Source organism: Podarcis raffonei, chromosome 10 (assembly GCF_027172205.1).
Source record: "Podarcis raffonei isolate rPodRaf1 chromosome 10, rPodRaf1.pri, whole genome shotgun sequence".
Classification (NCBI taxonomy): Eukaryota; Metazoa; Chordata; class Lepidosauria; order Squamata; family Lacertidae; genus Podarcis; species Podarcis raffonei.
In genome coordinates, this window is record NC_070611.1 from 22,683,485 (window position 1) to 22,701,914 (window position 18,430).

The 18,430-nt window shown below is 43.5% G+C and overlaps 1 protein-coding gene across 3 annotated transcripts in view; it reads left to right on the forward strand.

Moving 5' to 3' along the window:
- Window positions 1-18,430, forward strand: part of CTTNBP2 (cortactin binding protein 2) — a 118,396-nt gene that overhangs the window by 72,727 nt on the left and 27,239 nt on the right. For all 3 annotated transcript variants that reach the window (XM_053405903.1, XM_053405902.1, XM_053405901.1), the window contains exons 8-12: window positions 4,221-4,475; window positions 7,553-7,670; window positions 12,503-12,778; window positions 14,744-14,839; window positions 16,528-16,607. In XM_053405903.1, the coding sequence (XP_053261878.1) occupies window positions 4,221-4,475; window positions 7,553-7,670; window positions 12,503-12,778; window positions 14,744-14,839; window positions 16,528-16,607 (825 nt within the window). The remainder of the gene's footprint in view (window positions 1-4,220; window positions 4,476-7,552; window positions 7,671-12,502; window positions 12,779-14,743; window positions 14,840-16,527; window positions 16,608-18,430) is intronic.

An 18,430-nucleotide genomic window follows, 5' to 3' on the forward strand; every position in this document is an offset into this window, starting at 1 on the left:
GTCCCTAGACATGCCTTGCTTAACAAGATAGCTATGGCCGGTTTGGAAATGATCTGTGGAACAGGTGGTTCAAAGATGTTTATACATGCCAGCCTTAGGGCTGCCTTCAGAGAGCACTTTATTCTGTTTCCTCACCTGATATTTTTAGGCTTTATGTGATCTTTCACATGTCGTAACAGCCACTTCTGGAAAACTAGGGGAATCTCGTGGACGTTTAGCTCTCATATGTTAATTGCTTCCAGAGAATCATATGTTAATTGCTTCCAGAGAAGAATCTGTTTGCAATCACAGTAATCTAGAAAATCACAGAAGTTTTGCATTTCCCCAGTATTCATGAATCTCAACACTGCTGCTCACATGATGAAATTTGGGGCAGTATCCCAGCATACAGTTCTTCCCTGTTGTTTTCATGGGGAAGAGAAGTGCCCATGTGCATATGGCGGCAGGGGGTTGTGGTTTCAGGATGACAAATCCAACGATGTTCTCTGGTGTCTATAAATTTTAGCTCAACCTGGTAGTAGATCCATCAAAAAGGCCCAGTTCCATAACACAGCAGGTCATGCAGTGCAAAAGGAACATTAGATACTGGGAGAGACGCGCTAGCATTATAACCAGGAAAACTAATGCAATAATCCCCATGTCTGAAGTCCCATGTGGTCCTCTGTGTCCATTCCTACATCTGTGCGATCCTAGGTGGGCTACAAAAGTTGGTCTTTTTCATATACAGTGGTACCTTGGGTTACATACGCTTCAGGTTACATGCGCTTCAGGTTACAGACTCCGCTAACCCAGAAATAGTACCTCAGGTTAAGAACTTTGCTTCAGGATAAGAACAGAAATTGTGCTCCGGCGGCGCGGCAGCAGCAGGAGGCCCCATTAGCTAAAGTGGTGCTTCAGGTTAAGAACAGTTTCAGGTTAAGAACAGACCTCCGGAATGAATTAAGTACTTAACCTGAGGTACCACTGTATTGGGTAAGCAGCAGTGCTGTTTTCTGGAGAGCTGGGATAAAACAGGATGTTGAAAATATTATAGAGGGGTTCTAGTAAGCCTGAATGGACACGGGTGGTGCTGTGGGTTAAACCACAGAGCCTAGGACTTGCTGATCAGAAGGTCGGCGGTTCGAATCCCCGCAATGGGGTGAGCTCCCGTTGTTTGGTCCCAGCTCCTGCCAACCTAGCAGTTCGAAAGCACATCAAAGTGCAAGTAGATAAATACGGGAAATGCGGGAAGGTAAACGGCGTTTCCGTGCGCTGCTCTGGTTCGCCAGAAGCGGCTTAGTCATGCTGACCACATGACCCGGAAGCTGTCTGCGGACAAACGCTGGCTCCCTCAGCCTATAGAGCGAGATGAGCGCGCAACCCCAGAGTCGGTCACGACTGGACCTAATGGTCAGGGGTCCCCTTTTCCTTTACCTAGTAAGCCTGAATACAGTGGTACCTCAGGTTAAGTACTTAATTTGTTCCGGACGTCCGTTCTTAACCTGAAACTGTTCTTAACCTGAAGCACCACTTTAGCTAATGGGGCTTCCTGCTGCCACTGCGCCGCCGGAGCACAATTTCTGTTCTTATCCTGAAGCAAAGTTCTTAACCTGAGGTACTATTTCTGGGTTAGCGGAGTCTGTAACCTGAAGCGCATGTAACCTGAAGCGTATGTAACCTGAGGTACCACTGTAATTGTGTTTCATTTTATACGTATGAGGATCTTTGCAACAAACACTCTGACACTGCAGCCCTGTACCTGTTTTCCTGTTCATGTTTGTTTCAGTTGAACAACTGGTAGGAATACTTCTGAGTAAGCATGTGTGGGATTATACTCTTGAGTTTGCTGCCTAGGGAATTTGACTGACGTATGTTACAGGGGTTAAGTCATCCGTGTTAAATTAATGTCATAATTTCAATCTGTGTCCAAGTTAAATTGATTGTGGGTCGGTAGTTCATTTCTCGAACCATGGATCAATACGTTCTAAGCTGCAGGCCTTGGAAGGTGATCTGTTTAGAAGCAATGCCTCAGAAAGAGCTCTCAGAAATCTCTGATCCAAGGAGGTGTCGTGCAGTTGATAACAACCCAGGCTGCCCTCTCTCTAAATAGTCCAGTTCCACTCTTCTCTTTCAGACTGCTGATTTCTTAACTGGTGTGTCGCCCCTGCTCACGACCCCCTGACAGATCCTTGCTTTGCTTTATGTGAAATCGCCTGTGACGCGACACTTATTTACACAAAATATACGTCTTGCCAGAATGCAGACCAATTTCCACAGGCAGGATTTCGTGGCCATATGCCAGGGCTACTCCTGCCATTAGAAAGAGGGAAGCTTCCGCCTCAGGCAGTTGATTCTGGCTGTCATGTAAGGACAGCATACTGCTCGTTATTTAATTTATTATTATTGATTATTTTTTTTACTGCCAGAGGGTGGGAGAGGCTTTTGCAGAGTTCTCTGCCACAGATGCCAAAATACATTGGCAAGCCTTAAGTACTATGCACCATGGTTTGGTGGGGGTGAGGTGTCTGCACAGAGTTCGAAACCCTCATTGTTCTAGGTGCGTTTTGTGACAGGGAATTTCATTAGCACCAGCAGTTTCTGAGCTCTGGGCGCAGTACTGAGCCTAAGGTTTCAGATTAAAACTGCAGAGTGGAAGGAAAGGGTGACCTTTTTCTGCCTCCCCACTTCCAGCTGCCCTTTGAAGACTAGAGAAGAGACCCTCTTAAGAATATTAGGGGAGTAGGGAAGGGAAGGACAGAATATTTTAGCTGCAGTTCATTCATTTTCAGCTTTGTATACTTGTTATTTTTTTTTAAAAAAGCGCTAGACATTCTGTTGTTGCGCCCATAACCTAGGTTTAAGGTGCTATTTAGCTCCTAGCTTTCATATCTCAGTTTCGAATACTGTGTCTGCACCATTTGGTCCCCTGTAAAATTTCTTGGGCTAGCCTTGCTGTAAAGCAGGGGTCAGCAAACCTTTTCAGCAGGGGGCCGGTCCACTGTCCCTCAGACATTGTGGGGGGCCGGACTATATTTGGGGGGGGATTAACCAATTCCTATGCCCCACAAATAACCCAGAGATGCATTTTAAATAAAAGCACACATTCTACTCCTGTAAAAACACACTGAATCCTGGACTGTCCGCGGGCTGGATTCAGAAGGCTATTGGGCTGTATCCGGCCCCCGGGCCTTTGTTTGCCTACCCATGCTGTAAAGGATGGCAGAAAGGAATGAGAGTGATGTGTTTTCCTTTCATTAAAGTTTGGTCAAATGGGGCAGTGAACAATTGAACCCATTACTACTTACTTTTGTTTGAAACCAAGACCCACAAGGCTGTAAGGAGTAGGTCTGAAAGAGTATAGATGTAGATATAGATATATGAATTTTTTTACTACTTTCTTCTGTGTTTAGAATTGGGTTCCCTAAAGGCAGGGAAATGCATTAGCAAAATGATATTCTCATTGACCTAAGTAGGGGCTGGGGAGAGAACTAGTACTATATATACTTTCTTTCAAAATAAGGAATATTGGAAGTAAGGCACATGCTTACAATTTGTTCTGCAGTTAAATGAAGCGGTGGTGGAGGGGACACTGTATAATGAGCTCAACTGTAATGATAAATTAGAGGGGGAAATAATAATAAGAAAAAGATACAAGTTTGGATGTTGGTGATTCCAAATAAATGCATCAAAAGAAATTAAGGACTGAAAATGCTTTTGCAGAGCAGCTGTGCTCGCTTTGTTATGCTAATGTAGGAAAGACTTAATACCGCACAGAGCTAAAGAGGTGTGCTTATATAAAACTGTACAGATTTGCTAAGAAAGGGATAAGACGTCTGAGAAAACTCCAGTAACAGTTACATCAGCCTTCTCTGCCAGGGTCCTTTTATGTTTTGGTATCATACAGCTAAAAGCATCCTTTGGAAAGGATTGACCCCACTTCTTTAGACCCCCATTTGTGAACCCTCTCAGTCTAGAAGCAGGAACATCCACCAGCACTGTTCAGAGGAAGAGCTGAAGTACTTCACACCCCTTTTTTCATTATGTACCAGTACATACAGTTGTCTGAGGATATAACAGATGGGCTGCCTTTGTCAAAACATTTACAGCCAGACACTATTGACTGCTTCAGATAGTTAGCAGACAGCAGGTTTTACAAAACACATAAATTTCGTAAATATCCATTCGGCAGGCTGAAGTTGTTTCTGAGCTCTCCCCCCCTTCCCGGTTTTTTGTTTCTGCAGGATGGCTGGACACCCTTCCATGCTGCTGTCAATGCTGATAATGTTGACTGCCTAAGATTTCTTATGTACTATGGAAAGCCGGAAGATGGAAACTTTGTGAATGGAGCAGATGCTAATTCGTGCCTCTTTGACTTGGAGTGTGGGGTTGACAGCTGTAACCGTAAAGCAAAGCCCATTGTTTCTGCAGATCTCATCAACCACGCTGACAAAGACGGCTGGACTGCAGCCCACATAGCAGCGTCAAAAGGCTTTAAGGTCAGTCAGTCTGCCTAATAGATTGTTAAGTGCCATGTGGTATCAAGATTAAGTCACTGTTCCACTGGCTGTATGTGCGCGACTGATACAGTCAATACTGTGTTTTTCACATTCGTCAAGGAGTTTATAAAACAATGAGGAAAGGGCTGATAAAGCTTTTTTTTTTTTAATAGACTGCATAGCAGGTGAGGAAGATATGATAGATGTTCCTAGAATACGAGCACTGGAAAGATTAATAGACAATAAACTGAAAGCAGTTGAGATCATTCCATTAGATTGTTTGCCAAAAGTTTCAGGACAAGCAAATAGAAGTTCTTTTTTCTTACATTACATGATTAACATATGAAAGTCATTGTCACAGGAGATGGTTATGGCCCACGAGAATTGACCCAGACCAGATGTTCTCATTGAGGCCATTGTAAAACTACACTCTCATGGCTGGCTCCATTTGTTGCATTGGTACCAGTGCCAGATTAAACCCTGTGGAGGCCCCTAGGCAGTTGAAATCTCAGGGGCTGGTGGTCGCAAATTACCTCCAATACGTTTTTGTAAATTTCTCTCAGGATCAGATCAATATTATTTAGATCCGTTGCTGCAGGGTGTCAGGCTTTGAGGAATCTGATCCCTCCCATGGTGGCAGCCAAGAATCAGAGAAACGATAAAAATTATTACCAAGCAATTTATTCAATATTCACGGAGAGCGACAAGCAATGCAGCCTTCCCTAAATAATGGTGTTACTCCAAGTAAAGTCCCACCCCCTACGCCTCCCCTATTCTATGTCACCCCTGCGTCAGCTAATCTGAGCTCTTCCGCTGAGCTCTGTGTTCTACTACCCTCAATGAACGCGTGGTCCTGGGGGGGGGGCTTCCAAAAACACTGAGTCTGTCAGCTGTCTCTCCTCTGGTGCTTCTTCTTCTTGCTGTTCCTCTTCCAGTATTTCCCAGCTTCTGCTCTCTGCAGCCTCTGAACTGTGCCCTTCTGCAAACCACTGTTCTAAATCTATACTGTTCTGTTCTCAGAAAGGTTCAGGAAAAGGAGGCAATCCCCACCATTCCTCCTCTGTCTAGCCCCTGACATCGGGCCCCTGACATCAGTGCCTCCTCTGTTTATTTGGTAATCCAGCACTGATCGGTACAGATATTCTACATCATGCGAGAACCTTCATGTCAAGATGTCTCCTCCATTAGGGTTGATGGCAGTCAGTGCTATTTTTCTAGACAAGACGTGCCAGAACTCACCATGAGCGCCTCCCTCATTATCTTAGAGTGGTAGTGGTGACTACCTGAGAGGTGCCGGAACTGAGTTCCAGTGAGTCCCCACTAAAAAAAGGGCCCTGTGAGGGCAGTGACCATCACAGATTGTGAAATCTATGCTGCAAAGGTAACATATGGATTGGACCTTGGGTGATTTTGGAAAAGTTTACACAAACCCAAGGAAGATAGCAACAACTTTATGGAAGATATATCAATGGCTATTGATAGCTCTTAACCATAAGAAGCAAAAATGTCACACACACACACACAGAGAGAATGTCTGGGTCTCAGATGCTGGAATTAAATAATCGGATTATCACCACCTCCATGCCTTGGTGCTTAACTTCACATGCCTATCAGGAGAACGTTCTTAGGTGAACGCTGTTGGAAACAAAACTCTAGATTATCTTGACCTTTGGATATGATTTAGCTGATTTAGCGTTGTTTTTAGCTGTCCACTACAGCTGGCATCACGTGATATCCTTGGGGGGAAAGACACCTGATAACAGAAGGCGATTTTGCAGATTGTACAGTTTGCAGCAGATGGCACAGTTCTTGTGGCCAGTGGGAAGCTTCTAGCTATGCTTTAAGTTAATAAATTTAGATCAGATTTATAACCATGAACTGGCTTTCATTAAGTGGCTAATTCAATTATAGGCACTAAGCACTTGGAAAGGAGAAACATGTGTAGGGAACCCCATCATTCACACTTAGGAGACATCCACATAGAGCTGGTGGAATCTTTTTCAGCCTGAGGGCCACATCCCCTTCTTGAGAACCTCCCAGGGGCCACATGCCTGTGATGGGCAGGGCAGAAGCAGAAGTGGGCAAAGCAATAGGCTCATTTCTTCACATGGCTCTCTATCCTCCCTCCAGGTGAGCAAGAAGCTTTATAAGAGTTCAGCGGCACATTCTGGCCAGGCAAAAACATTCTAGGAAGGGTGCACAGCAAGGCAGGTGAGGGTGTGGCTGAGGAGGGGGACTTCCATAGTACCAAAAACATGGCTGGGTGCATTAGCCATTTCAGCCATGCCCCGTCGGAAGATTACAGTTGCAAGGCACAAATTTTATAAGGGCAAGGCAGTCCCTTAGGCTACCCGGTTTACCTTTAAATGCTCAACTTGAGCTGCATCCAGGAGCATTTTAGCAGCCAGTGCAAACTCCCTCAGCAGATGTTTTATATGATGTTGATGGGATACCTCCGCCAACAACCTAGCTGCATTTTGCACCAGTTGCAGCTTCCAGTTGAAACTCAGTGGAAGTCTGATATAGAGCGTATTGCAGTAATCCAGTCTTGAGGTTGTCAATGCCAATAGTAGCCAAGCTCTCTTGGGCCAGGAAAAGCCTAAGCTATCTTCTCAACTGAAGCTGGTAAAAGGCATTCCTAGCCACCGAGACCACCTGCACCTCCAGACACAAAACACCCCCACACTTCATCCTTGCTCCTCCAGAGGGAGTGCAATCCTATCCAGAACAGCTAACTATATCCTGGACATGTGAACCATTCACCCAGAGAGTCTCTGTCCTGTCAGCGTTTAAACTCAGTTTATCGGCCCTCATCCAGCCCACCACTGGTCCAGAGTTTCCACAGCTACTCCCAATTCAGGTTTACATATTCAGACTAGGAAAACATTAAATGAGGGGCTCTCGTGGTCAAAGTTCTCCCTGTCAGAAAACTGAACCTCTTAATAGATAATTTCTCAGTGTTTGGAGGTATATATTTTAAGGGCTGAAATGAGGACACTATAAAAGCTGGATTCAGGTAATAACTTAGTTTCAGCTCAAGCTAATTCCTTGAAACCTTCCTGCTCTTATCTTCCCAGAGTTGCCTAGAAGTCTTGTGTAGCCACGGGGAACTAGAGGCTGAGAGGGAAGATAAATGCAACCAGACCCTGCACGATGTTGCCACTGATGACTGCAAGCAGCTTCTAGAGAATCTGAGTGAGTAACAGCTAAGTCATGAATATGTGGAAATTTTTGGAAAAGCGGCAGATTCTGTGCAGCGGCCAAGCATTGCCGAAAAGCCCATTGCTGTAAATTGCATATTGTTGCGTAGTTGTATGTTGTTGATTCTCAGGTATACTGAGGTATGTATGTGACAGAGAGATGTAACCATGGCAGAATATCAATTTACTGCCATGGAGATTAAGTCTGAATTGGAGACTGCTCCTAAACAGACAGGCAAAATGGAGTCTGCCTTTGTAAATGGGAGCTAAAATTCCCTACTGCATGTTTTGGAAATCACCACATGGCTCTTTTGATTGGGTCCCGCATAATGCAGAAGGAATCTGCCTTGTCAAAGTTTTACAGTGTTACCTTTGCACCACTTTTAGGCAAATATAGTGCAGGCTAACATTTTTTAATTGTTGCTGTTATTGCTATTATTTACCACTTTTGACCATTCTCTACATTTGGTTCAGCATGCCGCTGTTATGTCCATTAAATCGTGTGTCACCATTAAATCCCATTGGCTTGAGAGTGAGTGGTCGCATAAAACACCTTTATTATTTCATTTGTCATATATTCAGAAGCAGCTCACCAGGTGGAACTGAACCACTGACTACACCACCTTTTGGGAAAGTGCAAAGGTGGTGGGGATGTTGGCTTGGTGGAATGCAACGGCAGAGCCAAGCCAGCTGCCATACCTATTTCATTGCTAAAATGACCCAATGGGATTCTACAGCACAGAGTTAACAGCAGCTCATAGTCCTTTGCGCAAGGCCTCCCACTGAGGTCACACTGAAGCTGGAATCCAAAGTAAACTTTTCCAGTGTTATCCACTGAACTGGATCGCTAGGGCAATTCTGCCTGGTGTCTTCCATTCAGTTTGTACTGCTAACACTTAACTTTATATATATATATGCTTTTTATTAGTTTTCTTACTTAACAAACACACACAAGAAATTAACAAAAATGATAAAATAATAACCAAAAAACATCCATGTATCCATACATTCTTACAAAAGAACTTATGCCACCATGTTCTTAATTCCCAATTCCTTATCTTCCCCATTAGACTTCCATCTTCCTCAAAGCGGGTCTGTCTTATTATCTGTTTAATAAACTGCTTCTTTAATCATTTCGCCATTTCTTCTGTTATCTGAATACTGTACTTATAATCCATATTGTGGTTTGCGAAAATTGATCAAAGCATGTCCAGGTTTTAACTTGAGGGCACTGTTTGTTTGTTTGTTTGTTTGTTTTAAAAAAAATATATTCTTTATAAATTTCCCACTCCTTTTTTAACTTTCGGTTTGGCTGTCTCCTAATTGTCTCCAACATTTTTGCCAGTTCGAGATATTCAGATAATTTATCCTGCCATTCCTCTTGTGTTGGTACAAATTCTGCTTTCCAGTTTCTGGCAATTAATATTCTTGCTTCTGTTGTAGCATATCATTCTCTCCCCCCCACCCCGCCCCATGATAAACTTCACTGCGAGCATGTGACATCTCTCTGGAAAAGGCATGCCCTTCTCCCTCCACCAGGGGGCTCCCTTATGTTGAAAGCGAAAGCCCATTATGTATATAGGAGTCCTGCTTTGGTCCCTGTCAGCTGTGTGGTTTGGCTGTGCACCAGAGAGAATTTCTGTGCCATATTTATGCCGTGGAGATTGGATATGCTGAGGCAGCTTATCTGGAGCCCTAAATTAGCAGCTACATGGATGTGTCCCCGGGGTTGGATCTCACATGGAACTTTAAATGGAAGTGTTAATAGAGTTGTACCCTTTAACATCAATTGAGGAGCATGGAAGTAGATTGTTTTCCGCCACTGAAGCAGGAAGAAGAGTGGATTTTGCAACACAGGGATCTGTGCTGGAGAAGATCGCTTAAGGGAGCTTTTTCTCTGATAGGCTTTCCATCTTCCTGTTTTAAACCGAAGGCATCCCATCCCACTTCACAGCACTGCAAGATTTGGGAAACAAAATAGTAATACTGTATTACCATTAGAGGTGTGAATCAATTTCCCCTTTTGTTCCTTTGTTTTTGTTTCTGCCACTTTTGTATTGGTTTTTGCCACCATTTATTTATTTATACCACACCTATCTGGCTGGGTTTCCCCAGCCACTCTGGGCGGCTTTCAACAAAAGGTTAAAAATACATTAAAACATCAGTCATTAAAAACTTCCCTAAACAGGGCTGCCTTCAGATGCCTTCTAAACATCAGATAGTTGTTTATTTCCTTGACATCTGATGGGAGGGCGTTCCACAGGGCAGGTGCCACTGCCAAGAAGGCCCTCTACATGGTTCCCTGTAACCTCACTTCTCGCAGTGAGGGAACCACCAGAAGGCCCTTGGAGCTGGACCTCAGTGTCTGGGCTGAACGATGGGGGTGGAGACGCTCCTTCAGGTATACTGGGCCGAGGCTGTTTAGGGCTTTAAAGGGGGCACCAACACTTTGAATTGTGCTCAGAAACGTTCTGGAAGCCAGTGTAGGTCTTTCAACACTGGTGTTATGTGGTCTCGGCGGCCACTCCCAGCCACCAGTCTAGCTGCCGCATCCTGGATTAGTTGTAGTTTCCTGGCCAGCATAGTAAGAAGTAACAACAACAACAAAAAAAGCCATTATTTTATTTGACATAATAACTCTGAAATGAAGGAAACAAAATTTAAAGCTTGCCTTCTGGTTCCATGTAAAAAGAACTTTTGCAATTGTTATGTAACTTATAGTATACCTTTAGTTATTCTTTAGCAACTATGAAAACGTACTTCTTCCTGTGTGGTCCCAATTAGAAAACAACATTTTTTAAAACATCTGCACTTCAGTCTCTTGAGTACAGTTCACAGGAGACCCTTCAGATTTCAGTATGGAAAAGAGATTTCAGCACTGTTTGGAGAACACAAAGTTCAGTAGTGTGCAAAATCCTACTCTTGGAATCACAGAAGATAAAATGCAAACCAGCAATATATTTTAATACTATTTTGTTGTGAATACCGGGTGCCTTTTTAAACTTCATAATAACTATAGCATTGAGATCAGAACAGCACAAAGGGACACATCATATTTCTACCTTACTGCATGTATAACTAGTACTTAGGCAAATTTGGCATTATAATCAAGCCATTCAGAATGTTGAACCTGCGATTTGGCCAGAGTATAACATAATTATAAGCTAGAGCCACCCGCAAATGGCTTCTCAAAATTGTCCACCCTATTTGTGGTCAAAGAAACCGAGAAGAGCTTTTCAGCAAATCTCTCCAGAGAGAGGGAGAAGTATCCAAACAGTTTATTGAGGTTTGGGGCTCATTAGCACAGCTTTTCCTTATATATTTCTTATTTTTCGCATCTCGTAAGGCGATGGAAGAGGGGTAAACTCAAACTGTTGGAGGGTTACAGCACCTGCTGTGGCTGTAGAGGCCGCCGTGGGAGAGATACTGTATATTTTATTGCAGGTGAGGTAGATGAAGGCATCCAGTTTTGATGGTGGTGTGTGTGTGTGTGTTTTCATGTCTTTGCTGCATTGGCAACTTGTCCACCTTGCCTCATTCGTGCGCGCGCGCGCGCGTGTGTGTGTAAAATGGTAGAAAACCTAAAGAACATTTTTCAAAATGGCTTTTTTTGTAGAAGGGCGAGAAAAAGAAAAACCTTAGCATTTTCCTCCAACGATGACTTATGAGAAATTTCAGCTCAGCTCTAGTATAGTTGTATGTGGGCTAAAACACAGCACAGAAGAGAGACCGCTTCCCTGCTTTCCATGTTGTAAAGATGATGAATGCCCAGAATACAAAGAATATGAAAGAAGGTAGAAAGAATAGGTAAAGAACTGGCAAAAGATGAAAGCAGGGCTGGACATGTTAACGGCTCTCAAAATGCGTAAGAGGGCGTCAGAAGTGGGGATCTTTCTCCCCACATATGGAAACAAAGCCAAGAACTAGTGGAATTCACAGACAGGTTTTTAATTAAATGTTAGAAAAACAGTCCTAGCAGTTTCAGAAGTTGAATAAGTGATTGTGGAATCATTCGAGGTTTTTTTAACTGAGGCATTACTCTTCAGGAAGGTTGTTCGGAGTTATTTAGGTACAGGGGTATGATGTGTTTGAACTGGCAGTTAGAGCAGTCATGCCCAGGTGGTCCCTTTATAAGTTGTTGGCATTTCCACAGGTGGTGCAGAAATAGTTATTTAAATGCCATCTGTCTCCATGACAACCATGCTAACAGCAACGTTACGGACTGCATCACCTTTCTGAATTGGGAAAACCACATGTGCAGGAAGGGAGCCCAGTACCAGCAGTTCAAACGCAAGTCCATTAATTTGCAGTCATAACACCATATCAAACAGAATCTGAATCTACCTGTACCATCAATCAAATTTAAAATGAGATCAGCATGAAATATACTCAATAACAGGCATTCTGAAGTGCTGTGGGAAAGGCTAAATACTCCCTATGGTTACTTTGGAGTAGTTCAGACCTCATGGAAATCAAAAGGTGGACACAATTGTTCTGTTGTCACACATGATGGTCATTATGCAAGCCACAAACTTTCGTACATCAAAGCCTTTTGTGTGTGTGATGTATTGATTCTATCACATTTGAAGTGTCATTTTTGGAGTTTTCCCTACAGCTAGATCAAATAATTAAAAAAAATTGGCTATACAGGAAACAAACTTGGATTTATATTCTCTTCTGTCTGATGGATCTACCAACTGTACCCAGGGATTGCATGTTGCTTTTGAGATGTATGGATGAATACTCATATTTTCCTTTTATTTATTGTAACTGTGTCATTGCATCTAGATTTTGCTACATTCACGTTCTCCCATTCTATTTAAACAGATGCTCTGAAGATACCTTTATGGATTGCACTTAGCCAGGTGGAGCCAGCCCATTGTGGTACAGATGATCTCGAAATGGAAAACACTATATGCGTGTTAAACATCCGCAAGCAGACAGCATGGGATGATTTTTCAAAAGCAGTGAGCCAGGCAGTGGCAAACCATTTCCAAGCAATCACTTCTGATGGATGGAAGAGCCTAGAAGACTTGACACTTAATAACACCACAGAATCTACCATCGGCCTCACTGCAAGCAGTATATTATCCATCAAACTTGGTATCTATTAGCACTCTTAGCTTTGTAGAAAAAGAAAATTCCTCTAAGTTTTGGGTTACATGGTATGCAACAAGTATCTTGGCTAAGAGCGTTGTATTATGCAATTGAGGGGATGCGGGTGGCGCTGTGATCTAGACCACTGAGTCTCTTGGGCTTGCCAATCAGAAAGTCGGAGGTTCAAATCCCCGCAACAGGGTGAGCTCCCGTTGCTCTGTCCCAGCTCCTGCCAACCTAGCAGTTTGAAAGCACACCAGTGCAAGTAGATAAATAGGTATTGCTGTGGTGGGAAGGTAAACGCCGTTTCCGTGCGCTCTGGTTTCCGTCACGGTGTCCCGTTGCACCAGAAGCAGCTTAGTCATGCTGGCCACATGACCCAGAAAGCTGTCTGTGGACAAACGCCAGCTCCCTCAGCCTGAAAGCGAGATGAGCGCCGCACCCCATAGTTGCCTTTGACTGGACATAAACATTCAGGGGTCCTTTACCTGTTCTTTTTTACCTTCTGCAATGGACTGATGGAATATAAAGAAACCCATTTGTTCTCTGTATATACTTACCCAAAGGCCAAAATCGAGCCATGATTAAATGAGTAGATGCCAATACATTAACTTTGTGCCCTCCAGATGTTTCATTATGATATTAATATGCCACTTTTCAGGACAAAGTGCTCCCAAGGTGACTCACAATTTCAGTCAGAGCACTTAGCATACCTTTTCATGTGGTGTGCTGGGGGACTGAGTGAGTAGGGAAGTGTTTCATACATCTTTTGAAATGGTATGAGGCTAGCCGACAATTCTGGAAGCCTTATTTGTTGCCTTCTATAAAACTACATTGTATACGGTACCTCTCTTTGGCTGGGTTTGCACCTCAGTCCAAACTCCCAGTGCCAAAATTATGCACCTCTCCTGTCACTCAGACCACACGATGGCCATCATCCCATCCCATTCCCTTCTGCATCCAGCACAATTCCTCATCACCCTGTGATGACAGAGTATAGTAAAGGTAAAGGGACCCCTGACTATTAGGTCCAGTCGTGGCCGACTCTGGGGTTGTGGCGCTCATCTCGCTTTATTGGCCAAGGGAGCCAGCGTACAGCTTCCGGGTCATGTGGCCAGCATGACTAAGCCGCTTCTGGTGAACCAGAGCAGTGCACAGAAACGCCGTTTACCTTCCCGCCGGAGTGGTACCTATTTATCTACTTGCACTTTGACGTGCTTTCGAACTGCTAGGTTGGCAGGAGCAGGGACTGAGCAATGGGAGCTCACACCGTCGCGGGGATTCGAACCGTCAACCTTCTGATCGGCAAGTCCTAGGCTCTGTGGTTTAATCCACAGCGCCACCCCGAGTATAAATGCTTTAAATAAAGAAACAAGTGGGGCATGTAAACCAAGAATTCCCTTAGGCTGCATCTGATCTGTTTGGATACTCTGCGCAACGTAGAAAAGGGCAGTGGACCTTCTGTTGATGTTCGTCCCTGGCAAATTGGCCACACTCTGGAGCCAACTCTAGACTTTCAGTATAAGCTTATTTTTCTTAGTCCCCTATGTCATGGTAGCTTTTAAACATTACAGAATAAGAAAGGTGCCATATTATGCAACCTTGGTAGGTAAAGCCAGAAGTGGGGTGAAACTCGTGTCCTTAGTTTGAGATACGACATTTCCAGGAATCCAAACGAATTGCAAATTCCTTTTAAAAAAAAGAGTAGACATTACATTATTCTTTAATAATAATGATGATAACTTTATTATTTTTGTACCCCATCCATCTGACTGTGTTGCCCAAAGCACTCTGGGGCACTATGTAAAGCTTTTTAAAACGGTTTATATTTCCATTAAATATTCGTTAAAACTAACCAAATTTAAATTCATGTGACATGGTATACCGGTATACAGTAAAAGTGTTTTCAAATATAGATGTGTTGTGTGTTTGTGTACATAAGCATGACCGATTTCATGTTCTTCTTAACAGGCAATGTTTCGTGGTCAATAGGTCAGGCGTTTCCTCAACCACCTTGGGAATTTTTGAAAAGGAATCAGGTGGAACATATAATCATATTTTTGCTTGGTAAGTATGTCTGCTCCTGCTTTGGCTTCACATATTTACGTAAATGTTTACTATGATGGATAGCCAATGGTTTGCTGATAGTTGTCATCTTAAGTAATTACATGCGAGATTCTTATTAAGCTTTGAAGTTCAACGAATAAAGAAGCTTTTCTTCAATATGTTCAAAAGGGAAAACCTTGAACAACAAGGAAAGCAGGGAAGTTTATAGCCACAAAATAGTATTGTCTAGTGAAAATATTAGAACAATATTTGTGATCCATGTTTTAAAAAAGGCCCTTCACAATATGCAGTTTCACAGTTCTCAGCAAAACATGCACACATTATTATTATTATTATTATTATTATTATTATTATTATTATTAGCCAGCCTGGAAAAACAAAAAGCAAATACTCTGAGCATGTGCAGTTTCACATTGTTTTTGCTCACTTCCTGACTTTGGTTACTCTTGCCCTATCACATGGCTACTGTGAATATATAGAACGAGGCATAAAATGGCTGCAAAAGGAGACTTAGAGCCTGTATCATAGGCATTAAATTTTGGGTCGTTTAACCAGACTGATTCATCTTTGTATTATAAGAGGCCGTGCCTTTCCCTCCCCACCCCAATATGCAAATTAGCATAGCTTCAAGTCTTCAACTAGTCATATTGTGGTCTGAATAAGTCCTACTTATGCTCAATCGAGCTTAATCCCAGGTTAGTATGCACAGTGGATTAATTCCAAAAAGGAGTTAATTTAGGCCTCTAACCACTGTGGAAAGCAGAGTGATCGGCTTTCGTTTTTAAAATGGTGTTGCTTTTGTAGTTCACCATTTTTGCCATTAAAAAGGTAAAGGGACCCCTGACCATTAGGTCCAGTCGTAGCCGACTCTGGGGTTGTGGCGCTCATCTCGCTTTATTGGCCAAGGGAGCCAGCGTACAGCTTCCGGGTCATGTGGCCAGCATGACTAAGCCGCTTCTGGCGAACCAGAGCAGCACACAGAAACGCCATTTACCTTCCTGCTGGAGTGGTACCTATTAATCTACTTGCACTTTGACGTGCTTTTGAACTGCTAGGTTGGCAGGAACTGGGACCAAGCAACGGGAGCTCACCCCGTCACGAGGATTCGAACCACCGACCTTCTGATCGGCAAGTCCTAGGCTCTGTGGTTTAACCCACAGCACTTAAGAAAAAAGCACAAAGTCATTTTGTTTCCTTATTGCTCCAGCTGGCATTGTGTGCCACTTAACCTGGGACTAGGCTCCATTAAGCACAAATATATTTACCTCTGAGTAGAAATGTGCAAAAACCACAGCAAAATTAAATGTCTGTGCCTCTTTGTAAAGTCTGCACAATTTGCATCTGGCTGCATCTTGAACGTCCCCGCTTGTATTTATTGTGTGGCAGTAATTTCAGAAAATAGCTTCTCGGGAGTACCTGATCTGGGGAGTACAACCACAGGAAAGATTCTTCATGGTTGGCAGGATGAAAGAAAGGGCAAATTGCAGAGATTCCAAGGGCAAGAAAATGAGACAGAAGCAGGGAAGGAAAGTGCAGCAAGCTGGGGAAAGCAGAACCTCTTTAGGACTGCAGGGATCCCTATAGTCTGGTGTCCAAAAAACTTGCTCATTTATCACAGCTCTGGCTCCGTGCAGCTTAACCCCCCACAGAGCTTAGGGTTGTTTTCATTTGTATCCTTTCCTTTAAAGGTCCTCAAGAAGGCTGTCTGCACAGTGTGACTTATACATCTATGATCCATCTTCAGACGCTGCAGAATTACCTCAGGCTGGTAAGGATCAGCTTAGTTCTGCCTTAGCAACGTTCATCTCTCTCCACCGCAATCATTTTGTAAAAATTAACAAACTTCTTGTTTTTTCTAACTGTTTGGCGGACAGTCTCCTGAGCTCTGCCCTTCTAGAAGGGAGCCAGTTCTCTAGCCTCTGCAACATAAATATTTTTTTCCTCATTTGTCTTCTCTGTCAAGAGCCAAATATGTTATGGATTGATTCAGATAACCAAGTTTTTCATGGATCTGACCATGATGACAAAACCCATGTTGAAGTGGGAGTAAAATAGTTGTGTGACTGCACCCTCAGTCCTCCTCTTGAGATCTTTTAAAGTACAGTGGTACCTTGGGTTACATACGCTTCAGGTTACATACGCTTCAGGTTGCAGACTCCGCTAACCCAGAAGTATTACCTCAGGTTAAGAACTTTGCTGCAGGGTGAGAACAGAAATCATGCGGCGGTGGTGCGGTGGCAGCGGGAGGTCCCATTAGCTAAAGTGGTGCTTCAGGTTAAGAACAGTTTCAGGTTAAGAACGGACCTCCAGAACGAATTAAGTACGTAACCAGAGGTACCACTGTCATTGGATCCTGGTTGCTTTTGAGCAATTGGAATCTTTTATGGCTATGTCCCCACTATGACAAGTGGTTCCATTCTGCTGCTCTGAAAAATGAATTAGCGAAGCAGCCACTCTAGAAAGGCACAAAACAGTGTTGACACAGAATATTTTCTCCCGGTCTTTGGGCTTTGAAGAATGCAAGTCTTAACTCTTATTGTCTTGTTGGTTTTCTCTACCTGTGCCAGAATGCTGTTGCTTTCTTAATGCTATATAGAGAGACTTGCTGGATCAGTTCCAAGGTCCACTTTGATCCGGCACCCTGCTACCAAAAAGTTGCCCGGGTACAAAGTCCACAGACGAGCTGTGATGGCAACCAGCCCTCCCATACCAGCAAATGTGATTCAGAGGAGCACTGCCTCTGAACATGGGTGCTGCATTTAACTATCAGGGCAACAGAACTGTCATGTAACACCGGTCTTGAAAGACCTACATTGGCTCCTAGTATGTTTCCGAGCACAATTCAAAGTGTTGGTACTGACCTTTAAAGCCCTAAACAGCCTCGGTCCAGTATATCTGAAGGAGCGTCTCCACGCCCATTGTTCTACCCGGACATTGAGGTCCAGCACCTTCTGGCAGTTCCCTCACTGCGAGAAGCTAAGTTACAGGTTAGGCAGAGGGCCTTCTTGGTAGTGGCACCCTCCCTGTGGAACGCCCTCCCACCAGATGTCAAAGAGAACAACAACTACCAGACTTTTAGAAGACATCTGAAGGCAGCCATGTTTAGGGAAGCTTTTGATGTTTGATGTATTACAGTATTTTAATATTTTTTGGGAAGCCGCCCAGAGTGGCTGGGGAAGCCCAGCCAGATGGGCGGGGTATAAATAATAATAATAATAATAATAATAATAATAATAATAATAATAATTAGATGGGTAACTAATTCTCAGACCCAAGTGCTAGGTTTCTGGCCCCCTGGACTGCACCATGCCATTGCCTCCTTCATCAGCCCTTCACATGCTTTTGCCAGGCTGGAACGAGTCACATTATAACATTGTGAGTTGCATTTGTTGCTCTCTCTCTCTCTCCACTTTCACCTCTAATTCCCCACCTATCACTGACAGGTTGTCCTTGAGGAAATGCAGACCTCAGCCTGCATACAGCTAACCCTTCCCAGCTATAAAGTTTCACTAAAGTTTCGTACACCGAGTTCACTTACTATAAAGTTCCTTTTACTAGCCGTTTCCACTTAAAAGCAAGGAAGCAAAATTC